This window comes from Alosa alosa, chromosome 9 (genome assembly GCF_017589495.1).
Source record: "Alosa alosa isolate M-15738 ecotype Scorff River chromosome 9, AALO_Geno_1.1, whole genome shotgun sequence".
NCBI classification, from domain to species: domain Eukaryota; kingdom Metazoa; phylum Chordata; class Actinopteri; order Clupeiformes; family Clupeidae; genus Alosa; species Alosa alosa.
The window spans coordinates 12390377-12416800 of record NC_063197.1 but is presented as its reverse complement, the minus strand read 5'-3'; the positions used below and the strand labels follow the sequence as shown (position 1 = coordinate 12416800).

The window sequence follows — 26424 nt, the reverse complement described above, 5'->3', positions numbered from 1 at the left end:
ATTTGATGGAGACAGTGGATGGGAAACCGCTTGTCATCATGGACTGAACACTAAGCATTGTTATACATTTCACAAGAACTGAGCCTATACATTTTAAAAAAGTAAAACATAAAAAAAAAAAATAATCTTGCTCTACAGGCCAGGCTCTAGCGTTACCCTGTCTGGTGGGTCACAGCATGTACAGCAGGGGCCTGTGAGACTTTTGAAATACACAATGATAAAACAAATGCATGTGACAGTTATACATTGTGCGTGCCATGGCAACATTACTAAGCAACCCTGCTTTAAAATAATGCAGCGTAATGCTAAGATCACATGTCTGCAATCAGACAAATCAGTCCATTCCATGAGTGACTTTTTTCATATTACATCTATGGAGTTATAAAAGATTAGGCTACAGTAGCAATACTTAGATGACATGTACTCATCCATTCATTTTACCTATTTGATTTTCATGTGTCAATTGTTAGGGCTGACAAATGTATGCATGCAGCAACTTGTGTAGGAAGACTCTAGTGTGTTGCATTGCTCTTTGGTCCTATGTGCCCATCTGTGAAATTGTGTGAAACAAAGCGGGTGGGGGGGTTAATTCTGTACCTCATGGTCTAGTCCTATGCATTTACAATTTATTCGAAAAGTATATACTTGCTTCAACAAACCAGACAACAAGGGTGACAGGGTGGCATACAAAATCATAATCTTCACATGTTTGGCTTCTCCCCTTTGAGCTGATCGACCGGTTCTCGTCCTTTGCACTTCTGAGAGCTAAGCTGCAACGAGGCTCGCCGTTTAGATCCCCGTGTATACGCAAGCAGTGGGCGCTGCTATTCGAGGGCGTATTTTGATATTTCTATCCTGAAGTCCTACTCCTCCCACCACCACCACTACCGAAAATAATAGCAAGAGGAAGTCAAACAGAAAAGGGGGAAACGACTGAGGACAGCTGAAATGCAGTACCAAGACAGGCTACAATGCTACAATGTTTCTTACAACCATTGTACGGCTGAAGTAATGCAATATGATGCGAGATGAAGTAGCCTGGCGTTGGCTGATCTTAATATAATTAGCTTTGTGTGGATGTAAAGATATGGGTAAGATCGAATATATCATTTTGTATAATGTGCAATGTAGGCTACTTTAAAAATCAACATTAGTAAGTCACACGACGTTTCTTACTATTGTAGAGATTGCAGTGAAATATCCCAGACTTCTTATTGTTCAGTTCTGGTGCGCTCCTGCAACAAGTACGCTTTTGTACAGATGTTGTGAGTAGACAAGACGCATAGAACTATGAACTATCCATTCGGTTTATGCCTTTAAATAGCTGTATTTAAATGTGATCGGTATGATATGTTGTACGCTGGGCAGAGATATATTAATTCCTTCCTGCAGATCTCACCGAGGATGTCAGTTAGATGATCCTGTTGGAGCAAGACCTAGAAGACTAAAACAGACCCAGGCTGGCAGGGCAGAGGGAGCAGAGAGATGTTGTAACCTAACGCGGGGGAAGATGCCATCCCTACGCGCAATGGCGATGACCGGGGGAGCCCTGTTAATAGCCATCGGGCTGTCACTCTTTTTGACCATGCATCCGCCCCTGCAACTAGTCGGCTTCCTTTTGGGTGTTTTCGGCATCATCATCCTCGTGTACGCCTTCTGCCAATCCATGAAGTCTGACCATGTAGCTGTCCCGGGACACTTCTTGCTCCATCCACGCACAGGGACGCGCTACAGTCCCCATCAAGCCATGGCCATTCAAAGGTACCACACTGTTTGATTACACACACATTACAGAGATAAAGTCGTCTTTTATTTGTCTGTTCACTAACAGCAGCCATCTGATCAAATATCAACAAACACATTTCAGAAAGTGATTAAAAACTAGGTTGAGTTCGTTCTACAGTTGGCCTATTCATGGGTTTCATCAGGTCCCCACAGGTGTATACAATCAATCACCTAGATTATGAATGCAGACTGCATGGTGCTTGATTAATACCTGTGGAAAGGGACCTGATGAAACCCATAAATACATAAACTGGTTTGTCTATATTATAGCTTGGCGTGGCTATAACTTCTCTTGCTTAACATGAGGAAATTGGCAGAAGCACAATGGATGATGTGATGAAATAGTAGGTCAAGCAAGGGAAAGCACTGTTTGTTTATTCACTCAGATGACAAGGCCACTTTAACTGGGATCTGTGTATGATCTGCCCCTGCCACAGTACTTTATACAGTAGTGTATCTCAGGACAGCTCCCGGATCTCTTTGTTCTTGGGTAAATGGGGCAACCTCTGCATCTAATGCTCTAGTCCAGGGCACACCAAAAGGTCAAACTAAAACGGGAAGGTACACCAACAGATGGTTACTTATGGTTACAAGTAATGTTACCCCAGGTTTATGTGGCGTTATTTGTGAGGAAGGTCTGGGATAGGTCTTTAAAGATCCCTTTTTCAGCTGTAAAATGTGGTGATTTAAAGCTCTTAGTGGTTGTCTGAGACTTCTAAACTAGAGAGTTCTGCCCCTTCCCCTTCTTTCACTTCCCCCTCGCCTCCAATCTCAACTCATTGTCACGGGGAGGAACTAAGGAACTAAAGTCCTTGCTGGCCGAGACAAAGGCAGCCATTGGCCAGGCTAATTCCTGTGGCCCACCGGCCTGTCATCGCAGTACTGGGCCAGGCGCGGGACTCAGTGAGTGGAAGAGCAAACTTGGCATGAGAGTGCAGGGGCCTGGTAATAATGAGATCCAGACATCCTGAAGGAAGAGACTCGTCCATGGCACGGCACTGCGTGGCACTTTGAACAACAACAGTTTTGCAGATATGTTAGTTAGTAGTTAAATAGTTGTTGTAATGTCACAGCGGTATGATTACAGACGAGTATGTATGTGTAAACCATACGTTCTCATGTGTGATGAGAGCAACTGGTTAAAAGCATGAACAGCTTGTTTCTTGAGTGACTGATATTTATTGAAACGCCTGCAATGTAAATGTTTAAAAATGCAGGGTGATTTAATAGTGTTAAACAAATTTGAAGGGTATTTTCAAAAGGTTGCAGAGGTTTTGTTTACCCATTCTTGGATGTTACTAGAAAACAATGTCTGCCTTCTAGTTTGGTTCAGATTGTTGTGCAACATGGTGTATGTGTGTCTGTATGAGTGTGTGTGAGAAAAGGGAGAGAAACAGTAAGAGAGAGCAGGAGAGAGAGTATTTTGTGTGTGTGTGTGTGTGTGTGTGTGTGCCGAGGCAGTTGTGTTTGTATATGAGCATACCGGAGTGATCACAGCAGCCTGGGGTCATTCCTTTTTTTGTTTGTGAAGAGAAGTAAACAAAATTCCTCTAGCTAAGCACTGGCATTGTCAGTATTTTACACAACCAGCCAGACTTACTCGTTCCATTTAGAACACAAAGACTTTCATCTGCTTTTTGAAAGAAATACCATCTACTCATGGTATTAAGAATTGAGAATGATCACTTATTACTGTACATGTTTATATTTGACAATTTGCATTTGAGAATTTAATCCATTATGCATACTTGTTTATGTTAAACATAAACATGTTCATTTATTTGGTGGTTTTATAATCAGTATAACTGAGAATATATTAGCAATAGTGGGAATAATTGAATATTTGGAGAAAATTGAATATTTATGACAATAGTAACAGTTTTTCAGTGGTTTAGATATGTTAAACAAGATGTACAGTATGTGTAAAAATTTTTATGGTGTGCATGAGGCTGGAGAGTTAATAAACACCGCTGCTGATCTATCCTGTCCTCAGGAGGCTCGATAGGATCCGCCGAGCGGCCGAGGAGGAGGGACACCAGGTCCGGCCCGTCAGCACCCCCCCAGCCTTGCTTCAGCACCTTAGTCAGCAGAGCCTTCCGCGGACACCCCCGCCCTGGGAGATGGAGCCACCGCCGTCCTACGAGACGGTCATGAAGGGCAGCCAGAGTCCCGTCCAGAACTCGTGACAGACCGGACTGACTGTCTCCTGCCTGATGGCGAGAGCACATAAACCAGCTTTGTCTTCAGTGGCTCGTCGTGACCAGTTTGTGCCTTTGGGTGGAGGGGTGTCATTGGGAACCCCCATCCACTGCCCCCTTTCTGAGGAGGGTTCGAGTGAAGAATGTCAAATGATGATTACTTTTTTTCTTTCTCACACTAGGCCTCGTGGGGCCCTTAGCCAGCTATGAGCTCACCAAGGTCCGGATCTCGGTCATTTTTTTTAACTAAAAATAACTGTCGAAATACAACTGGATAAAAAAAATCAGTGGTTGAGAACATCTTAATGGGACATCTTCACAGGGATTCATTTTATACATGTTATGAGAGTCTGCTGCGAGTGAGAACTTTGAAAATGGGGTGCAAGAACAGTTCCTGGCATCAGCAGCACTTCCCCTGATCTTGTGTGTGAACTGCAGGAAGCATACCAATTGCTGAGATATTGCAAAGCTGATTATGCCTAAGAATTGTTCAAACAGTAACATGGTAGGCTGCAGTGTCTGGAATTGCAAGACATGAAACATGTTAAACAAGCGTCATATTGCATATTAGGTCTTATTCGATACAACCACTGATTGATAAACAGGGACAACAAACCAGTTCAAAGCTAAATGTGGAAGGGTACAATAATGACATTAGCTTATAGTAACACTTTGATTTTTTGTCATTTTCTTGGCTATAAGGTTATTATTATCATGTGTCAAACAGTAGACCTGTGGAGTTTGATTTTCTAGAATACTTTTGACATCTTTCTAACTGGCCCAACTAAAACAGCACCATTAGAAGTAGATGGGGTGGGGTAAAGAGGGAACATCCAACATCAAAACAATTCAGTTCAGATAGTTTACTTACAATTGAAGGGACACTATGGAACAGTTTGGCACTTTTTTGAGGTATTTTATCAGACAACCAAGTTCCCCCGCTGCACTGAAAGGATAAGAGGCAGAGCAAAGATCACCTCCATGATCTGTACTCCTGCACAGGCTTAAGGATGACTGACAAATGGTTCCTCCAGTGTAGTCTTGCAGTTGGGAAGATGATTACAGTTCCAGTGGATGGATCAGGTCTTTTCATTAACCAGTTTCTGGACTGAATGTATTAATGTGGCCCTTCGAGCAGGAAAAAAGGTATTAGGTCCACCTAGTTAGCATTTTCTGGTCTCTACCTCTCTCTTGTGTTACTCAGTGAAATATACTCAGGCATTGGGAGTGCTTCGCATACAGTTCTGAATGTTAATTTTTTTTGGTTGGAATTGTATCTCACCCAATTAAGTGTCAGAGAATACATCATCCTAATACAAGAGACAAATGCACTTATAAGTTTTTGTATGTAAGGTCTTGCATCCGGTCAATGGATTCCAGACTTTCTCTGCTGAAATATGTTTTCATAGGAAGGACACTTCCCACTCAGCAGGAGTTTGTTTATGCATTTTGGAGTACTTGTGCACTTACAAGGTCAGGGCTTCCATTGTTGGCAGTCTCTACCTATCAATTCACATTCTAATGATGCTTGTTGCCTGCTTGCTTCTGCTTAACTCAGCATGGACAATACATCTGCAGTCTCAAAGTGCCTTGTCAAGATACCAAGAGGCCTGGGCATGTGTTATTGAATAATAATGAGTGCTTCATTGTCAAGCCATGGTTGGAATTAATGTTTATTTTAAAAACTTAACAACTGAATAGATGTACTGGTATACTGGATGGAACAGTAAGACGTTACAGTTATTATCTTTTTGGCCGTGCATATGGATGTATGTATGCCTGGTCATGATAGAGGATGGTACACTATGCATCAGGTGCCTTCTGACCCCCAGGTTAGATCCAGGGGCTCTACCCACTGCATTGATGAATTGGCACTCACTGCCAATAACTTTATTACTAGCATTTAAAAGTTTGAGGATTTGACTCCTTATCGATGATTCTTCATTTCATGTGGCCTAAAGATGTTACGTCTATGCTATTACTGGTTCTGTAATGTATCCCAGCTGTTTACATGGCAATCAGTAATCAGTTAAAATGGTTCTGTCGCTGAGTTTTTCTATGTCATGGTTACACACTTACCATAATGCAAGTGAATACTGATGCTTTGATGACCTTTGTTAATTGTTCACTTGTCAGCATGAGAAAATACATAATAAGGGATCTATGCCTTTAATCTGTGAGGCACTTCAGTGTAAGTGTGAAATGTGTTTCATTTGTGAATATATATATATGTCTCTCAGAGCCAAGAATGTTGTATGTTCAATGTTTACTGAACTGTAAAGGTTTTTATAACATGGCAAATATGTGCACAAACAAATACATTCACAGGTCTAAACACAAAATGATTTTAGTGAGTTTATCCATCCTTGACTGGAGGAAACCACGTGAGAAGCTGTAGGCAAGGTGACCTGCCAAGCCTCATTGCACCTGAAATGGCCCCCGAGGCTCCAGTTTTACATGCCCCCTGTAACGACCCACTCTACCTGGGCAGGTCAGGTGGTACTCGGCACACCCAGCCCACACTCTCACCTTTACCCCACGTTGACAATGTCATAGCGGCACATTTATCACAGTAGAAGCGGAGTGTGACTGTGAGGAGCCTGTGTCAGTCTCGGCTGTGTTGGTCTGGAGCTGCCCTGTTCCTCCGCAGCTAGCCGATGGCTGAGAACAAGCCGTATCGTTATGGGCTGATCGTGCTGGGGCTGCTACTGGTGTCTGTGGGCCTGTTTGTGATGAGCGTGGAGGAGCCCCACGTTTTTGCCACCTTCTGTGCCATGGGGGTGCTGACGGCCGCCGTAGGCACAGTCTGGAGTATGTGCCAGTGCTACCCAAAGGTAGGTGGGCCAGAGAGAGGGGGACAGACAGAAAGGAAAATGACAGACAGAAAGAAAGAAGCAGCGAGGAGATTGGAGAGTGTGCATTAATCTTTTGTGGGGTTTTGGAACCTTTCGAAATTAAATGAGGACAAAAATAATTATAATACAGTCTAAAAATGTATAAAATTCAAGTGAATAAGTAGCCTAGAAATCTAGACGCGCCCCTAGCGCCCCAGGGCTAGTCTAGCAACTCTCCGTTGGCTTGTGAGCTCCAGAAATCGAAACTAAATCAGGCCAATGAAATCGTGCATAGAGTCGTTAGGTGGGCTTAACATAATGATTGATGGCAGAGTTGCAACGGATTGGCTTGAATTCCCTGCTACTTGAAAACAAATAAGATGGATGTTGCTGTTAGCGAACAGTGTGACACGAGTTAAGCTTTTATTAAGTTGGCAAACGTTTGAACTAGCCAACTAGCTCCGCTGGTGGGAAACGCATGAGACTCATAGCGTTGCCGCTGTCCTATTGCGTCCAGAGGGAATTTGAAAGACAACTGATTATCCCGCCCCTCAGACTGAGCACTGCGAACGGTGAGTGCCCAGACCCTACATTTTAATGTGGGTCTGGCTCGTCAGGCTAGTGAATAAGTGGAGAACTACATAAATATAAATTATGTTCAGAAATATGTAGAATTCTATATCATGTTTATTTCCAGGCAACCTTCATTATACCCAACCAGGAGGAGATCTGGACGAGTGAGAGGGGGGGACAGTATACCATTCCAATAATCAGCTCATGGTATGTCTAATGGATCTCATTAAATTGCCACTTTTAATGCCCTGCCTCTTCAAGGAATTTGTAGCATAATCACACTGTACTATTGTAATTAGTAGCTTTTATCCAAAGTGATGCACAGAAGAGGAAACGAGTCACACACACACACACACACACACACACAGGAATTTGAAACTTGAAACTCTCAATTTTGAGTCCTAGAATCATTTTTTTTCCACAAAATTAGTTCCTGGTAACACATTATGATGAACAGGAGCCCATTTTGAGTCCTAGAATCATTTTTTTCCACAAAATTAGTTCCTTGGTAACACATTATGATGAACAGGGGCCAGTTGGGGGGAAATCTGTGTGAAGGCCCAAGATAGTGGTTGAGTATGGAGAGAGTCCATCCCCTGTCTGCTGTGAACCCTCTGGCCAGCTGCAGTCTGGAGATCATCAAACGCAGAAAATCAAAACCAAAAATGAAACTGCAGACTGCATCTTCAAGTCTCCCAGTATCAAGGAGAGGGCTTGGCACCTAAGAGACCGTCAACGTTTCATCTTCCATTCACCCAGAGATCAGTCACATCCCATTATGAGCGTCTCCGGCCTGCCAATCCAATCCATCCCGAGCAGGCACTGGTCTCCATCTCCCATGATATAATTAGGTGCTCTGAAATACTGATAATGAGGGAGAAAAGAAGACAGAAACAACAACCACTCACTCAGCAGACTAGATGCATCTGGATGCATCTTAAAGTGATAATGGCCAACAGGATTGATGGTCCAGCAAAGGAGTTTTTTAACAGTCAATACAAAAATACAAAATCTGCCTTAGAGAGCCCTGCATTCCATGGCACATTGTGTGCTCTGTGTGCATTTGGAGATTGCATGGATTGTATTTTGGATTTCTGTAATTTTTTCATCCATCAAATTTCAATCCACACACAGTCTAACTGAATTTGGTCCCCTTCTAACATGATTCTGTTTGTTGTACAGTGAGACAACCACTGAACCACTGAAGGCTCCTCTGGCAAATCTCAATGATGAAGAGGAGGAAGAGGAAGATACATATGTCATGAGTGGCTCTGCTGTGACAGCCATGGCATCAACCATGGCCGCCATCCAGGCCTCTCTGACTCCTCCATCCCGCAGTCCTCTGTCTCACAGCAAGACACTGGGGCTGGAGTTGGAAGCTGAAATGTATTATGGGACCGTGGAGGACTCTTGCCATTTCAGCTCTGAAATAGACAGTGACTGACCGGTGTCTGTACTTTGAAGATAAGCTGTTAGCTAAAATTAGAATAGACAGTTAGAAGGACATTGACTAGCTAGACACTTGTTTTGAATGCAGAAGCATTTGAATTCTGTGGGTTTATGAAGGATAATCTAAATTTGAATTGACTCAGGGCATCTGCATTCTATTTCAGGTACAAATGCGGGTTTCTCCCATGGTTATAATATTCAAGTTTGCTCTTATAAAATAGATTTGTTAATAAAAAAGAGTTCTTTTTTACAATGGTGCTTGTGCATTCTAACTTTATTCTCACATCTGAAACAGAAGACCTCAGATTATAGAAAACCTTTTAAGAGACAGAGCCTTGACCTTGGCACCGGTCCCCATGGAAACCAGAGGGTGGTGGGGAAAAGGGGACAGACAGAGCTGTGTCTGTGTTAAGGCAGAGCTCAGAAACCTCTAGCAATCATCACCTCTTAATAGGCAGGATTCTGCAATCACCATAAGAGCACTCATAAAAAACTCTGCAAGGTGGAGAATAACTGAACACTGAAAATTGAGGAAGGTCTGAGCTCGGAATTTTGCATAGTTCTGACAATGTGGACTACATGCAGTACATAAACAGAGGACAAAAAGACTATGTGAATGAGAGGGAAGGAGGGTTTCAGGCAGAGAGAGTTAAACTAGAGAGTTTACATTCCTAAAATTGCATCTGCTGATGATTTACTGGAAATAGTGAGACCACATGAGACCACCAGAGGGCAGTAGGAGATTACTATTATATACGATTATATAGACGGCGTTATGTGGAACATTAAATTGTGGAACATAGGCTACTGTTTCTCCCCAGGTGATTGCGATTTGCACCATATATTTTTTAAAATGATTATTTAAATGCATTTTTTCTTACACGAGGAGACAATGCATGTCAGTCTGTGGAAACAGATAGGTCATAGAGTTTTCAGATGAAGATATCAATCATCTATGCGCGTGAAACCGCAAGTACACTCCAGAGAAACTTCGTTCTGTACTTACCAAACAACTGGCAACATGATAGACTTTCTATGCCACAAACACTTGTGCACATGTGCGCGCACAGAATTGGCTACACACCTTCCTCCCCGGGGAGCCTGCGGACGCACAATGAATGAACAGTGGGACTATAATGGAAATGTAACCACATGTGATCTTGATTAAAACGCATTATTACTATTTACAGATGTCCCATGTTCATACATGCATCATAATTGTTGCAAAACAAACTGTCCAGTGGGACCTGATAACTATGTAAATACATGTGAAAATATATTTGATTACACATACCAAAACTGCGCTGGATAATCACAGCATTCAAATAAGATACAAGTCTAAGCTTGTTGGTCACCCTCCACATTTTCATACTGACAAAGCTGATAGCCGCAGGCTTGGAACGTTACTGGTGATTGCAGCTCTGAAATTTGAATCCTTTTCAGGACATTTATTAAACGAAGACATCATTCGATACAAAAGCGGTGGCGTGACCCCCCAAAACGTCACAAGTCCCCGCCTTGAGGGTTTGCCCATGTCAGACTTCAGTAATTTAAATTAATCTCTTAAATGCCCAAATGAAATTACTGAGAAAGTACAGTGTTTCTGGACTGTCTCTTATATATGGCTATTGTTAATGACTTTTTTTTTTAATGATATTCATAGAACAAAACGTATAAGTATCTTATATATTTCAACGAAATTCAACAATAATCCGTGAAAATGAGCGCTATAGTTGAATTTGTGATAGTCGGTGCTCTTCTTTGTATGCTTGTTCCAATGACCTTGTCCACAGAGGACTATACGGAAGATGAGGAGATGATTATCTCTCTAATTCGCCAGGATGATAGCCAACCTGAGTCCGGAACAGAACAGCCCGCAGACTTCTACAGGTGTAATAAGGTAAGTTAAAATATGATTATTCCCAGAGCAATATATACAATGACGTAAAACATTTTTTTTCCCCCACAAAACATTATGGCTTTTGTCTTCATGTAGAGTGTGTATTCAGATATTACTTTCTTGTCACGGATGGTTTTACGCATTAATAAGACAGAGTATTGCCATTCTTAATCCCCCCCCCCCCCCACACACACACACAAGGTTGCAATGCGGCGTAGTTCACTTGCGACAGAACAGTGACCTCAGCTGACCCTATAGCTTATTATACGAAAATGTGGTTAAATATCTCAGGGTGCGGTGTTTGACATAACGCACTTTCATCTCACTAAAACAAACTTTCCGCACAGGACCAATGGCGAATGCCTGGTCAGTACATAGTCGTGTTGCGAGAGGGAACACACGACAACCATGTGGACCGCACCATCCGCAGGCTGCAAGTTAAAGCAGCTAAACGCGGATATCTAATTGAGGTGGTCCAGAAGTACGCTGGAGCTTTCCACGGCTTTTTGGTGAAGATGAGCAGCGATGTTCTACATCTGGTAATGTGCAAAGTGCATTGTATCACATCAGTAAGGCATTCAAGAGTTTCAATAATCTTAGGTCAAGAGTGATTGTGTAATTCTCCCTGTGTACAGGCAGTAAAGTTGCCACACGTGAAGTACATAGAGGAGGACTCTTCTGTATATGCTCAGGCTGTACCCTGGAATCTGGACCGCATAGTACAGATTAAGCACGAGGCTGGAAAATACACCCCCCCCAGTGAGTGGATGCATTTCTCAGGACACACACACACAGTACACACACAGTACACAAACACAGACAGACAGAGAGAGATTAGACATTAGATAAAAACAATATTTCATACACTGTTTTTTTGTGGGAACTGATCATGACTGAACTGATCTGATCTGAACTGATTCCTCATTATATGCTATATGTGTCAGAGGTGCAATCAGTACAGAGATGGCAATCTTCACATAGGTTGTATATGTCTATGGTTATCTTATGTGCATGTTTGTTTGTGTCTGTATGTTCCTTAACAGATGACGGTTCCCAAGTGTCAGTGTATCTCCTAGACACTAGCATCCAGCTGAACCATCGTGAGGTTGACGGCCGAGTTCAGGTCACTGACTTCAACAGTGTTCCAGACGAGGATGGTGTTCGATTCCACAGACAGGTCAGTGATCAGAGAAAGAGCTTGAAAGCATCTTGTGATGTTGTTGTCCATGTTTCTATATGGACTTTGCATAAATATCCCTTATCAACTCTTATCACTTGTGTAGTTGTCTTATAAGATGCAATTTGTGTTGTGGCTATCTGAAAAAAGAAAGCCAGTCAGATGACTATTTTCATCTGGAAGAACATCATACTGCAGTACCTGTATGAGATCAGCAGGGGGCAGAAGAGATCACATGTTTATCACAAGCGTCTTTAATGCTGCGTGAAAAAAGTGCTGCCTCCTCACTTTGTTGTAATCTCAAATGCCTTCATGCTCCTCAGACACATGACTGATTACTGTTTTTACGTTGAGAAGTCAAGACAGGAAATCCCCAAAACCTCACATGGAGCTTAACTTCTTTCCTGCTGGGACAGACATGCATACAGCTGGATGAATTTATGTTTCTGTGGGTCTACAGTGGGTGGCGCAGTGAAAAGTGGAGTTAAAGAGTAATGTACCTATTTATAGGCCATTACCTCACCTTAACTTCGCATCTTTTCTGTCACGCTCCCATAGGCCAGTCAGTGTGACAGTCATGGCACTCACATCGCAGGTGTGGTGAGTGGGCGGGACTCGGGCGTGGCCCGGGGGTCGAACGTGAACAGCGTGCGTGTGCTTAACTGCCAGGGTAAAGGCACCATCTCTGGAGCACTGGCAGGTAAGGGACACAACAGGGACAGTGTACTGTGGAGAAGATGTCATCCTGAAATTGCATTGTGCAACTGCAATTCCATTTTGATGCAATAGATTGGAATTAGATCTAATCAGGCCTAAAATATTGTATATATAATATATATAAACTGAGCCTACAACAGCAACATATTACATTTAAATATACAGCTTTATCTAGACATGCAAAGCACAAATGAAAGGGGGAACTCCCTTCAACCAATGAATGGCACCCAACTGGGTGATGCAGATCCACCATTTTCCGTGCGAGCACTGACCTATTCACCCAATCCTCAGCTCTAGAGTACGTCCGAGCGTCCCTGCTGATTCAACCGCTGAGCCCACTGGTGGTACTACTCCCGTTTGTGGGGGGGTTCAGTCGCACCCTCAACACTGCCTGCAGGGACATGGTGCAGTCTGGGGCCGTGCTTATCGCAGCAGCCGGGAACTACCAGGACGATGCCTGCCGCTACTCTCCGTCATCAGAACCAGAGGTAACCCACTACTACTGTGAGCTCATTCTTCTGCAGGTATAATGGAAAGTAAATACACTGTGCAAATTGTGTTATATTTTAAAGTTTTGCATGACTACTAGTTTGTAGTATAGACTCTACAGACTATGCTATTATTACACAGACAATATGAACAGAGCTAATATGAACAGTTTTATCAATGTTACAACGTTTTGCCAACATTAAAAATACCTCCTGATAATAGGTGATTACAGTGGGAGCCACTAACCATGCTGACCAGCCTCTTACCACGGGCACGACAGGCACCAACTATGGCAGCTGTGTGGACCTGTTTGCCCCTGGTGATGACATCGTGAGTGCCTCCAGTGACTGCCCCACGTGCTTCACCACCAAGAGTGGCACCTCTCAGGCTGCGGCACATGTAGCTGGTGAGTCTAACAGACAGAGAAGTCCACCGAGAATATCATCAACTAAGAATTAGAAACATCTATCCGACATGTCCACAAATGTACCAAATAATATACAATAATGTGGTGCAAAGTAATATTATAGTAATTATAAAAAACTAAAATCATATGAAAATGAATTTCTGAATTGTACTTGAACCATGTCAATTCTCAGATGACTTTGAAGTAGCCTTGGCTTTGGACTCACTATTAGGTTGTTTTTTTACATTTTGGAAGATTAATTCTAATCCATGGAAAAGGATTTCTATGTTCATCGTCACACTCAAGTATGTTACTTGACTCTCTTAGGCATAGCAGCGGTGATCCTGAACTCAAGGCCCAACGCCACGTCCACTGAGGTCCTGCAGTTGCTGCTCAGGCACTCAGTCAAACAGGCCATCAACCCAGAGGGCTTCCCTGAAAAGCACCGCCTTGCCACACCCAACATGGTCGCCTCACTGCCCAGTCCAAACTCTGCCCTCACAGGTATGGCGGCATTTCAGGAATTATAAAAACAACACCAACAACAAAACAATTAAAAACTAACCGTGCACTTTTCACTTGATTTGAGATGAAAGAGTTATATATTACACGTAGTAGTTGTGTGATGGCCAAATTAACATTTATTACTCAAAATGTAAAGATTAATGTCGACATGTTGAGTTTAATCTCGTCATAGCAAAAATATTTCTTTTTCTTCATGTGTTGTCCTAATATTCCATCGTATCTTAAGGACAAGGCTTAGTGGCAAGATTTTAACTGTCTGTATCTGCCCATGCACCACAGAGGAGGATCTGCTGTGCCGAACAGTGTGGTCAGAGATGTCGGGCACCTTGGCGTTAGACACGGCGGTAACAAGATGCCGCCAAGGAGAGGAGCTCTTCAGCTGCTCCAGTTATGCCCCGGGTGGAACTCGAGCCGGAGACAAAATAGAGGTGAGAGGCAGGAGCGGATGAACAAATGAAACGTCAGGCCAGTTGGGAAACATAGAGGAAGACAGAATAATGGACGAACATTGTAGAGATTTTTGGAGAGATCAATATGTCTGATATTTCATCCGCCAAGCTAACAGTGGTATTCTCACTTTCCTTTGTCGCTTTCTTTTTTTCTTTGAGGAGCGGGATGGTGTAAAGGAGTGTGTCGCCACCAACAGTTTCGGGGGGCAGGGAGTGTACGCAGTCGCCCGCTGCTGCACGTGGAGCCCTGTGCAGTGCCAGGTCAGTGCCAGCAAACAGACGGGCACCAAAGCGTCCTGCACCAACGCTGAGCACCAGCTCACAGGTAAGATGTGCGATGCACACACACCCTCATCACCAACACAATCAATAGCCCGAGATAAGAGGTGATTCACAACGTCCCACCAGAATCGTGTGTTTAGGGCAGCCGTGGCCTACTGGTTAGCACTTTTAATCAGAGGGTTGCCGGTTCGAACCCCGACCAGTAGGCACGGGCGGCTGAAGTGCCCTTGAGCAAGGCACCTAACCCCTCACTGCTCCTCGAGCGCCGCTGTTGTTGCAGGCAGCTCACTGCGCCGGGATCAGTGTGTGCTCACTGTGTGCTGAGTGTGTTTCACTAATTCACGGATTGGGATAAATGTAGAGAACAAATTTCCCTCACGGGATCAAAAGAGTACACTTATACGTACCTACCATGGCAGATGATTTGACTAATTAGCTGAAGAGTGATGCTGATCAAAATGAGCTGGTTTATTGAATTGTTGCAACAAATATGCGGTAGGACTTTTACTTTGTTAAGATGGAGATTTCCACCTGGGGATAGGGCTGTCAATCCACACCAGACCCAGGTCACATTAGAGTAAGAGACAGTTCATAATCATGCCCTGGTTCTCTGGTGCCTATACTTCTTTACTGCTCAACTATTGCTGTTTTTACTACTCTACTATACAATTGAATAAACTCTGCCATTTCTAGCTTGGCCCCTGATGGCATCCTGACACTGCATATGTTAATATCTTTGGATGCCCGTACTAACCTCAATAATGACCCCACCTCAGGCTGCAGTGCCCATTCAGAGTCAGGCACTGTGCTGGATGCTGGGCGGCCTCTCCATGGCGACCAAAAGGCGTGTCCTGCAGGGGAGGGACTGATGGCATATGCCTCTTGCTGCTACGCCCCCGACTTGGAGTGTCATCTAAGGGAGCATGATCCAACTGACTTCACTGAACAGGTATGTGGGAGCTGGGGGGGATTGTTCTGGTACCATTTTCACGCTTTATGACAGATGCACCATAAAGCTTTATGCAGACACTTACAGCGTGTAAGTTCATAGCTTTTCTGTTAGCATGCCGGCTCTCTGTGTCAGAGGGTGCCGAACCCAGTGAGGGACTTTCCTTCTCACAACACAGGTGACAGCGCAGGACATGTGCAGAGGTTGTGTTTATGTAACAGTATATCTTCAGAAGGTTGCACAGATTTTGTAATTGTGAAACAGGACGGTTTTAAATAAAATGTCTATATAGGATCTGCAAAAAAGTAACATGAGTGAATTAACACTGGCTAGCAATAGGTTGAGTAAGATGAATGTATATTTGAATGGTTTGGGAATATCTGGATTGTGAGGTTCTGTCTCCTTTCAACATTCATCGTAGCTTTGAATGCTTGATGGAGATGGAGACTGGGGCTGCAGGTGTGTCATGTGCTGCCCTGCGCGCCACTCCATCCTCACTGATCCCTATGCTGTGTTGTGGCCGCAGGTGGAGGTCTCGTGTGAAGACTCCTGGACGCTAACCGGCTGCACTGCCCTCTCCCACGGCTCACCCTCCCGCGGCTCCTTCAGCCGAGCCAACACCTGTGTGGTGCGCAGCTCGGCAGGAGGAGGCGGCGGCGGTGGCCGAGGGTCCACCGCTGCCCTGGCCATCTGCTGTCGGAACGGCCGGAGCAAACCGGAGGAGCGGCTGCAAACGAACCAGAGCAGTCACAAATGAGGATCCCTGTCTGTCTGCAGTCTGGTCAGATGCGTGCCATGCGCTCACATCATTAACTACACTCCTGTCTTTCCACGCTTTCTCTGTGGTGCCCCGTTTCTTCGCCAGGAGGGTAGGCTACTGGATCCATGTTGCAGGTTGTATGGAGAGACAGAAATATTTATCACCATTAGGGCACACAGAATATAGAGAAGATATGTTTTGACCTCAATGTTTTCCAAGTGAAATAAACTGAAACATAAAAAAAAAAAAAAAAAGTAAGTGAATGTATCGCTACTGCCATATTTTACATAGAAAGGTACATAGAGTACCATTGCTAAAGCTTTTTATCTTTTTGTATGTAAAGCGGTCACCTACAGTAGCTTTAAAATCTTGGCCTACCTATTGCTTGTGGTTCAGTGAGAGCACATTCCACCAGACAAATGTAAGCTATTCTATAAATTCGCAGTAGAAATGAGCTCAATGATTCTGTTTAGAATTATATGAATGCTGCTTTATGTTTTTTTGTAGTTAAATCATATGCATACAATGGAATGTGCCAAGTCAAAATGTATTTTCCTAACTGTATATATACACACACACTATTCTTAAACATTAAAGCTGGTTTCTTAAATGGTTGGTCATTTTTAAATGCCCAAAATGGCATAAACGAGAAAAAAAAAAACTCTGTATAAAAGGTTGAGCATTCCAGTTTTATTTTTTTTATATCAAATATTCCCATAATCAAACTCTGATGTACAAATTAAAACGCGGTTTTAACATGCATTAACAGAATTGTCACTTCAGAACGTTCAGACTTCCAGCATACAGGTGGATGCTCAAAGCTGAGGAACTGAAGCATTCAATAAAAACCCGTATAGGCTTCAACCCCCTCCCCTTCACCCGATTTTTAAAAATCCAGGAGACCCTCCAGAACCCTTAGGAGAAGAACTACAGGCGCAAGAGGGGCAGTAAAAAAAAAAAAAAAAGGAAGAACAACAAGGAGTCAAGAGGCGACACATGTTAGAGCTTTAGCGCTTTTGTAACGGTCTGCCTCAGGCCCCTCACGTCCGTCTCTTTTAGCGGGTCAGCAGATTCGGCTTTGTCTCACATGAACCCGTCTTCAGTCGGGGAGGAACTCCTAGTCCTTGGCACACTAATTTGAACTTGGCTCAGACTGATGAGATGTTCGTCACTGCAGCTGACGCAGGTTTGTGGCGGCTCTGACCACGGACAAGACCGCACACAGCTGACGCTGAGGTGTCCGTCTGTGAGAGAGGGGGAACTCTATGTGTGTGTGTGTGTGTGTGTGTGTGTGTGTGTGTGTCAAAGGGAAAGAAATAAAAACAAAAAAGTGCCTCTGGTCAAGGCACAGCAGTAGTGAACTCTGAGCTTTGAAACTCAATCTACGATTATCGCAACCACCAGAAAGCCACTGATGGGACGAACAAAGGGAAAATACAAAAATAAAGTCTGACGATTTTCGTAGGTGTCTATAATAAAAAGAAAAACCCATCTCACGTCCATAAGCTCATGGGAAGCTATACTCTAGGCTATTTGCAGTGTGGGATGTAGTTCAAAAAAGTGCATTCTGTCCAGGAGAGTGATAAAGGACAAGGATCATATAGTTGCAGTTAGGCCGACATCACTTGGCGGAGAGGTTGTAGGATAAAAGCAATGTAGGCCACTGTGACTATTTAGCCTAACCGTCCTAGAAAGCTTTTCAGAGACAAATCAGAAAAAAAGCATTCTGACTCACTAGAAATGTGAGTTCTGCCAAATAGTTGCTTGTCCAGAAAAGGTTTGTACACTTAGTTCTAGTGATTGTTTCAGGGGAAGCGTTTTGGTGTTCCAATATGTCACTCGGTGATACCCTGAATACGAGGTAACTCACACATACATTCACTGATAACACATGCGACAGCGAGGCAGCAAGAGAAGGGACATAAACAAACAAACAAACAAAAAACCCACATTCACTGGTAAGAGGCAGACAACTGGACACGCTTTTCAAACGAGGTTCATTACAGCACAAGATCACTTCTCCTTAAAAAAAGAAAAAAAGAAAAGCACAACTACTAGATCTCCTTCCACAGCATTTATGAATTTGATAGGTTAAGACAAAGGAACAAAACCTGTTAAGTGTTGTTCATTCAAGGGAGAGCTCATACATGGTTTGCTTTAGGTCCTTGCACTTAAAACGTAAAAAAAAAAAATGAAATGGTGGTAAGGAGTAAACTACTGTGTGGCAAAGCAACAACAAAGTCAGCAGCACCCTCTCCAGGACAGAAGAAAAAGGAAACTTGTTTCTGAGCGCGTGGCACCCAACAGTCTGTGGCAATGTTCTTCTAATGCTAATCTACTGGGTAATCATGTTTCTACAGTCTGATGAGCTATGTGGTGTTGGTGGTGGAAGTGTGTGTGTGTGTGTGTGTGTGTGTGTGTAATACGGTTATGAGTGTGCTAGGGAGGACCACAGACTTGCAGCTGTGGCGTGGTGGTGTACTGGGGTAAAGGCACTTGAGGGCTCGGTGGACAGCAGTCCGGGTGAACGCCTTTTCCACCCTCTCCCTCTCTTTACTGCGCAGAATAAGGCAGACAAAAACAAACAAACAATAAAAAAAGAAGGGGAAAAAAACAAACAAAAGAAAAAGACAGAATAAGCATCAAGTAAACTGCAAAAAACACCCAAAAACAAAACAAAAGAAAAACAGTTGGCAAATGGCAAATCCACCACCCCTGAATGATATAAAAAAGTTAAAGCTTATGGCAGTACGTGTGTGAGTGTGATTGTGTGTGTGTGTGTGCATGAGTATGCACACTTGTGACCTCTGATATGACTACCACTTGTCCTCCTAAAACCAAACGCTTCACTCTAAATTGGCTATGGAAAAGCCCTGTAAGACGAGAGAACTGAAGTAAGAGGCCTGTTGATGTCAAAGATTTCAACACGAGGTCATTAAGCACGGTATCAAAAGCAGCTCTTTCTTTGTGTATCTGCGTGTCGGTGTGTGTGTGTGTGTGTATGTGTGTTGTGCTGCATGGAGAGGGGGGAACATTGTCATTAGGCCAGAAATAACCCAAAAGAAATCCAGCTGAAGAACGACTCAAGAGTGAATATGTGGTTTTTGTCCTGTGGGAAGTGAGGGATGATGGGTACTTCAACTGGCCTCTATGTTTCATATCTCCTTAAAGAGGCGCTCTGAGCAACTTGACTGGCTTTGCCCAAGCTAATGCAAAGCGTGAGAAATGCCAGCCCTCTTCCTTTCCACGGGCAGTGTAAGGCATAGGAACAGAAAAAGAAAGCAACAAAGGAAAAGGAAATCCCTTCAAAAACTGAATCAAGCCATCCGGAACTCAAAAAAGAAACATCAAACTCAAGGAAAAATGTCAGTCAGTCCAGCGGAAGTCCATGTCGCTGCTCGTCATTCTGGAAAGTTCTATCCAACTCTTCGAGCTCCAGTATAGGTGGGAATATGTAGTGGAAAAGGGGATCATAACGTCATCACTTCCTCCAGTCTCAGGATAGTCTAGATTGTTGATTTTTTTTCCTATATATATATACATATATGATAAATATAATATATATATATATATATATATATATATATATATATATATATATATATATATATATATATATATATATATATATATATATATATATATATATATATATATATATATATATATATATACATACATACATATATCTCATTCCCACTTCTGGTTACCTGATTGCAAGCAGCTGCAGTGCTTGCATGGCACTCAATCTCCAAGGCTGTCCACTCACTGTTTGGCCACTTCGTTTGTATGCTACAGTATGTGACATGTGGAATCCTGGGATAGCAAGGTTGATTTTTGGTGTGCTGTGTCGGTGGTGTTGTTTGGGTACTCGGGCAGGTACACAGGTGTGCAGGTGGGCTGAGGCTGTGAAACGTCTGCTGCTCTCTCTCAGTGGGGCTAAAACCAAACCAGGCAGAGAAACTGGCAAGAGCTCTGAAACCACACTGCGACCAGTACAGAAGAAAAGAAAGAAAGATATATGTATGTGTCTCGATTACAGTGACCTTCCATTCCTATTCACTGCCTTCCTTTGACCATAAAGTGCATTAAACAAATACCAGGTTGAAAAAGAAGAAAAAAAAAAATGCTTTGCTATATTGTTGGACTTTCGAAAGACACCAGTTAAGTTCCCCCTCGCATTGAAAGGAACTAAGCAGCACCTCATCAATTTTGAACAAACACTCAAAGGAGCGTTAGGATACTTTAAAAAATATTATTATTTTTTTACATTTGAAATTTCCCCTGTGACACATCTTTACATTATCGTGAATAGTATCTGTTTAATTACATTGGCAAATGTGCACACTTGCCGATTTGTTTTTTTTTTTAGTTTTTTTTTTTTTTTTTTAAAAGAAGCCCCTGTTTTCATCCTGTAGTTCTAGTGTGAGATATTAAAAGGGCAAAATAAGCAATAAGAGCTGATTTCATTGGTGTTCTACTAAACACTTTTTGCTTGAGGAAAAAAAAAATCAACAATGTTGTAGCCCACAAATGGTCAGATATAGTGATTGGTGATTAATCTAATCCAGAACAGAATGGTGTCTGTTGGTGTTGACCGCCTTGGGTCGAAAACGTTTCCAGCATCACTGGGGCAACAGAAGTTCAGTGTTCTGATTGGCTGTCTCGCTTTGTCTGCTTCCTCCATTATTATTTTTTTTAATCTGTCTGCTGCTGGAGGTCAAACACAGTCTTTTGATTGGCTGCTTGAAGCCACAATGTCTCTCCATTGGAGGGATTGTTTATGCTTCTTTTCTTTTTTTTTTTTTTGCTTTCGAAAAAATAAATCACACCCCTGAACGCTGAGAAAAGCGGTTAGGGGTCGACGTCCTCTAGGTCACTCTTGGAGTCACCCAACATCATGGGAGACTCGGAGCCCTGGGGAAATACAGAGAAGAAAGACTAGGTTAGGAAGTGAGTCCAATTTATTTCTTTGAGTTTATCTATCAACAGTAAATAATAGCATTCTGAACAGGTATCAATGCAAGTCAAGTTTGGATAAAAGTATCAGTCAAAGGAATTATAAGTGTAAGAATATAAGTATAAGGTAGAATCCTTCTAATCGAGCTGAGTTATACTGTGGGTCAAACCATGTGAGAGACCCCCATTCCTGCAGACGTACCTGTCTGAGGCTACGGTCTGAGTTCTCATTGGCTGGGCTGCCATCGGAGCCGTTACTGCTTCCTGACTGCTCCTTCTCATTCAGGAGGGCTGTGGCATAGGCCAGCGTGTCCTACACTCACACACACACACACACACACACACACAGTACAACAAAATATATTTAACATTTCAGACACATTTGTAAAGAGGTTGTAAAGTTAATTTGCATGAAGTGGGGCGAGTACTAAGGTCAAAGGCTGACCTGTGCAGAGATGGTGCGCTGGAAGGTTTTGGCAGTGGAGGTCTCATTGGAGACGTTACTTTGAGGGGTCCAGTAATGCTCAGACATCTGCAGATCAACGGCAGACAGAGGGAAAAAAAAAAACAGTTAGGACAAACAATGTCCGTCACTACAGAAGAAAAGCAAACTGCACAGGTACTGATGCCTGTAGGTACGTAAAGCGAAAGGCTCCATTGCCTGACCTTTTTCTGTAACCACTGAACCGCCCAGCTCCAGTGACCAGACAACTCCTTAAAATAGTCTTTTGCTGGAGCGCACCTAAAATACACACACACACACACACACACACACACACACACACACACACACACACACACACACACACACACACACACACACACACACACGCATAAAACCACTGCAGGTATTATGGATTAAAGTAACGCCATGAATCTGAGAACAAAGGACCAACTCCTTACTTCTGGGCCAAGGTAACCAGGAACTTGACACACTGGTAGCAGCGACTGCTATCTACATTGTTGCTCTGGTGCATCAGTGCTGAGAAGAGGAGAATACAAGGGCATGTTAGCACATAAATCACACTTGATCAGCCCTTACTAGAGGATTCAGGAGTAAAGACAGTGACGTGTAAACTTGCAAATAGGATAATCTTTTATATTTTGTCATTCAGTCACCTACAATGGGAGGTAAAATTACCTTCCAATTCAAAAGGATAAAAAAAAATTACATTCCAATTCAAAAGGATAAATAAGAAAGCCTAGACTAGTTTCCTCCCCATTTACAAATGTAACTTCAAATGCAAGAGACAGACATATTTCAACATACTGTATTTTCTTATACATACCCAGCAACCCCTTGTCAGATTCAAATGCAAACTTCAGTCTTCTGGCCTGCAATGGATCCTCCACCATCTGAGAAACACAAAAAATGATTACAAACGTGTACATCTCAATTGTAAGACAGACTTAAATCACTGCTACCAGACACGAGTGTTACAATAAACAGCTCTAACCAGGATCTCCTGAAGCATTTGGAAGACGTTCTTGAGCTCGTGTGGAGGAGCAGTCTCCAGCTGGTTCTGTAAGAACAACAAACATAACATGCCGTCAGAAGTGGTCTAGGATATACCTCAGTTCACATCATGCTTAACACGCCTTAGCTGTAATACAATCACCATAAACCGCCGTGGCGTGTCAAGGATTAAATGACCTCTGATAATGAGATGAGATGAGACGTTCTCAGTGGCCTGAGTTACCTTAAGCAGCTGCAGCACTCCCAGAGAGAAAGGCTCATTACAGAAGCAGCTATACGTGATCATGTCGATGAGGAAAGTCAGGGGACCTGACAGCTCCCGCATGGCAAACATCACCTAGACACACACACATTATAATTTCATTGAACCTCTCCAATAGAGTTAATATCAGATTAAACCAGTTATAATATCAATTACCCTTTTGCAAATAAGATGACCATATTTGGTCTCATGACTATGGTGTGAGAGGCAGGTGAGTTTACCTCCAGCAGGTATGGCTGTCCCTCAGGTTTGAAGAGCAGAGTGTTGATGTCTGGGTGGAGGGGAAGGAGTGGGGCAGAACAGGGGCTACTGGATGAGGTATACTTGTATACACCTGGAGCTGAAAGAGAAGAGAGACCATGTTAACATGCGCTCACACACACGCACGCACGTCAGACTGCTATAATAACATTGTGTACAATCTCCGAATGGATAAAAAAAAAAAAAAAACTAACAAACACACTTTACACACTAAAGTTTACACACTAAGCTGAATTAAGCACTAAGGCAAAAACTATACCCAGGCCTACTACCCCCTCCATGTCCCACTCCTGCCACTCCGAGGTCTGACGTCGCTTACCCTCGGTTCTGTGGGAACCCAGGTCCGTGTGCAGCACCACCATGGCTAGCGTGTTGTGCAGGTGCAGGAACTCGCGGGCCTGGGCCGAGCTCCAGCGCCGGTTCTGCCGGAGGAAACACGGGTCACAACTCACACTCAACTCCACCAGCGCACTGTGTGGGCGCACAAGCATCTCTCTCACCAAGTGAGTGGGAAATGCCACAAACTCTTGTAGACTACATAAAATAGCCTGATGTTTTAGGCCAGGCCAGGTACATTGTACAGTGACTCAAAGAGCTGTAAACAGTGTTTTAAGGTTGTGTGTACAAAACCACTTGGAGCACCAGTGAAATTTTGATTTTGCGATGCGAATTCCCGTTCTAACCGTTGATGTGCCAAGTGGGTGGGTGGAAATAGGGCACCCACCACTACTGAAAAATGTAAGGTTCATCAATCCAATATTATTTTGTAGTATTTTTTTTTCCGACTGAAGGGGCGGAAATTGGTACTTTTAAGATATGGTAATTAGCGTTGACTTTACTCACTTCCCACCCACCGACAATATCATCATCATCCATCGCAATGTTTTACTGTACACATCGTCAAATGCCAATTAAAGGGACATTGCCCAACCCTAGTTGATGGGCCACTCTCAGCCTAAAACAGCCTGGTAATAATAAGTGTGTGCTGTTGATGGGCTCTCTCAGGCTTGCTGCAACTGGAGCGCCCCCTGCTGTACCTGGTTATTCTGGCGGTTGGGTCCCAGCAAGAAGATGAGCATGCGGCGGTAGGCAGCATGCTTCAGCAGCAGCTGACAAGGTTCTCCGCCCTGCACATACAAACCCACACAAACACACACACATTAACCAAACGAGGAGTAATAATGTCTACTGTCTCTAAATCAGTCACCACCAGTGTCCCAAAAAAAGGAAGACACACGTCAACATTAGAGGCTGTTGTGGTATGACAACAAGTGCAGTGACACAACACCACCCTCCTCACCCTCTGGGCGAAGCTGCTAAAGAGGGAGAAGTACTGCGAGCAGTTCTTGCAGTTTTCGGGCACGTCCTTGTCCAGGAGGGAGAGGAGCGCGTCCAGCAGGCAGTCAAGGCCGGGGTCCTGGAAGTGCAGGGCGCTCTCTAGAGTCTTCTCCAGGAGGTTGGCCACCACCACACGCACCTCCCGCACACTACACTCCAGCAGACAGATCCTGCAGGGAGAAAGATCACACAGACACACACACCATTAGTAAATCACAGGTGTAGTCCACCTGGCTGTATCTGCAGGTAAGGCAAGGTCATAGATTTGACCTCCATACAACATACACTGTGAAGTAATATACAGACAATATACACCAAACAAAATGTATAGCAATTGTGGATTCACACTATACAACACTAACAATAGAATTATTATGAGCATTGAATGAACAAGACCGAGTTGCGTTACTGTAAACCACCATGGCAGCAACGGAACCACAACAGTGAGCATGTCGAGAGATCATCTGCAGTCACAAGCAGGGAAGGCCAAGCCTCAAGCCAGCTATGAAGTGGAAAACCACCACTGCTAATATTGTTTCATTCCTCCTGGTGGAATTGCTGCTGCTGCTGCTGCTTCTATTGGAAAGGCCACCCAGAAAGACAGAGGGAGTGTATGCGTGTGTGTGTGTGTGTGTGCGTGTGTGTGTGTGTGTGTGTGTGTGTGTGTGTGTGTGTGTGTGTGTGTGTGTGTGTGTGTGTGTGTGTGTGTGTGTGTGTCAGGCTCGTAAAATAATTCCCTCCTCCACATTCCCTGGCCTTGACACAGGCATGGCGTGATCGGAGGGCAGCCTCAACGTTCGATCTCCATCAGCCAATCAGGAGCAACAAGGAGCCACAGACCCCCCCTATCCCTTCGCGCTGTTGTTCCCTCCTCCTCCAACGAGTCCCTGGTGAGACGTTAGCTCCTGCAGACATTGTTGGGCTTTAATTGTCAGGTTCTGCCGCCTCACCCGCACACCCTCTCCCTCCTCCATCGCAGAGCCTCCTCCTGGCTCGAGATGTTTACATTCCAGGACCAGGGCCCACTTTCCGAGGTGCCGCAGCCAATGGGAGCGTAGTACAGCCGCCGCACCCACTACCCCACACAGGTGCTAATGATTTAGTGGCTGGCGGGTACAGTGTTTGCTTTTGGGGTCAGATGGCCCCATGACAGCACCACTCAACTAATGCATGAGGCTGTGTTTGTATATAGGTAATACAAACGAAGGGTATGTGTGTGTGTGTGTGTGTGTGTCTAGAAGATTGCTCTCTCAAAGGCAACTTCATTTTGATATATCCTGTTGTGTTGCATTACAATGACAGCTTCTATGTAACACATGAACTTCTGCGACCCGAAAGCCTGAGTGCTGTAATGCCAGCACACTGTGACACCACTGCACTGAGATGGTAGAATGTTCCGGAGGGCTCCACCCACTTGATGATCACACTGTGGAGGACGTTCCGGAGAGTTCTACTCACTTGATGATCTCGCGGCCCTCGGGCCCCACCAGGTACTGCGCCATCCACTGGCACGCCTCGCTGCTTTTGGACAGCAGCACCTCCACCGTGGCAATCCACTCCTCAGTGTCCACCCTAGGAGGGGCAGATATGGGTCAAGGTCAACAAAGTTTCTCACATGTAAGAGGTACAGCGAA

The 26424-nt window shown here is 43.8% G+C and overlaps 3 protein-coding genes and 1 long non-coding RNA gene across 5 annotated transcripts in view; 2 read left to right on the top strand and 2 right to left on the bottom strand.

Annotated features, from left to right (window-relative positions):
- The first annotated feature begins 4089 nt into the window (after nt 1-4089).
- bsnd (barttin CLCNK type accessory subunit beta) lies at nt 4090-9094 on the top strand. Of its 2 annotated transcripts, none has more exons than XM_048253741.1 (3): nt 4090-6817; nt 7539-7597; nt 8573-9094. In XM_048253741.1, exons 1-3 carry the CDS (start codon nt 6641-6643, stop codon nt 8832-8834), a joined length of 498 nt encoding a protein of 165 aa, XP_048109698.1. In that variant the 5' UTR covers nt 4090-6640; the 3' UTR covers nt 8835-9094. The 2 variants fall into 2 exon arrangements, with proteins under 2 accessions (XP_048109698.1, XP_048109697.1); XM_048253740.1 differs by having other exon boundaries at nt 7515-7597.
- On the bottom strand, nt 7604-10323 carry LOC125301282. The gene is made up of 3 exons (XR_007194703.1): nt 10134-10323; nt 9846-9940; nt 7604-8254 (listed from the first exon to the last, which is right to left on the bottom strand). It is a non-coding gene; the product is annotated as an uncharacterized LOC125301282 (long non-coding RNA).
- Nucleotides 10324-10431: 108 nt separating this feature from the next.
- Nucleotides 10432-17142, top strand: pcsk9 (proprotein convertase subtilisin/kexin type 9). The gene is made up of 12 exons (XM_048253499.1): nt 10432-10739; nt 11087-11278; nt 11375-11498; nt 11783-11916; nt 12475-12616; nt 12925-13121; nt 13345-13528; nt 13856-14032; nt 14333-14481; nt 14662-14827; nt 15561-15733; nt 16260-17142. Exons 1-12 carry the CDS (start codon nt 10560-10562, stop codon nt 16488-16490), a joined length of 2049 nt encoding a protein of 682 aa, XP_048109456.1. The 5' UTR covers nt 10432-10559; the 3' UTR covers nt 16491-17142.
- A 3672-nt stretch (nt 17143-20814) lies between these two features.
- Nucleotides 20815-26424, bottom strand: part of usp24 (ubiquitin specific peptidase 24) — a 54563-nt gene continuing 48953 nt past the window's right edge. The window contains exons 51-63 of the mRNA XM_048252043.1: nt 26249-26362; nt 24753-24960; nt 24490-24579; nt 23772-23874; nt 23413-23531; nt 23153-23266; nt 22910-22975; nt 22742-22808; nt 22356-22434; nt 22119-22194; nt 21898-21984; nt 21655-21765; nt 20815-21410 (exon numbers count right to left, since the gene is read on the bottom strand). Of these exons, the coding sequence (XP_048108000.1) occupies nt 21348-21410; nt 21655-21765; nt 21898-21984; nt 22119-22194; nt 22356-22434; nt 22742-22808; nt 22910-22975; nt 23153-23266; nt 23413-23531; nt 23772-23874; nt 24490-24579; nt 24753-24960; nt 26249-26362 (1297 nt within the window). The 3' untranslated portion in view covers nt 20815-21347. The remainder of the gene's footprint in view (nt 21411-21654; nt 21766-21897; nt 21985-22118; nt 22195-22355; nt 22435-22741; nt 22809-22909; nt 22976-23152; nt 23267-23412; nt 23532-23771; nt 23875-24489; nt 24580-24752; nt 24961-26248; nt 26363-26424) is intronic.

What these genes read in the sequence shown, in the direction of transcription:
- bsnd (XM_048253740.1), top strand. Translation starts at nt 6,641, where the DNA reads ATGGCTGAGAACAAGCCGTATCGTTATGGGCTGATCGTGCTGGGGCTG. An exon ending in TGTGCCAGTGCTACCCAAAG is followed by an intron (nt 6,818 to 7,514) that starts GTAGGTGGGCCA and finishes GTTTATTTCCAG; the next exon opens with GCAACCTTCATTATACCCAA. An exon ending in ATTCCAATAATCAGCTCATG is followed by an intron (nt 7,598 to 8,572) that starts GTATGTCTAATG and finishes TTTGTTGTACAG; the next exon opens with TGAGACAACCACTGAACCAC.
- pcsk9 (XM_048253499.1), top strand. Translation starts at nt 10,560, where the DNA reads ATGAGCGCTATAGTTGAATTTGTGATAGTCGGTGCTCTTCTTTGTATG. An exon ending in GCAGCGATGTTCTACATCTG is followed by an intron (nt 11,279 to 11,374) that starts GTAATGTGCAAA and finishes CCCTGTGTACAG; the next exon opens with GCAGTAAAGTTGCCACACGT. An exon ending in GTGTTCGATTCCACAGACAG is followed by an intron (nt 11,917 to 12,474) that starts GTCAGTGATCAG and finishes ACGCTCCCATAG; the next exon opens with GCCAGTCAGTGTGACAGTCA.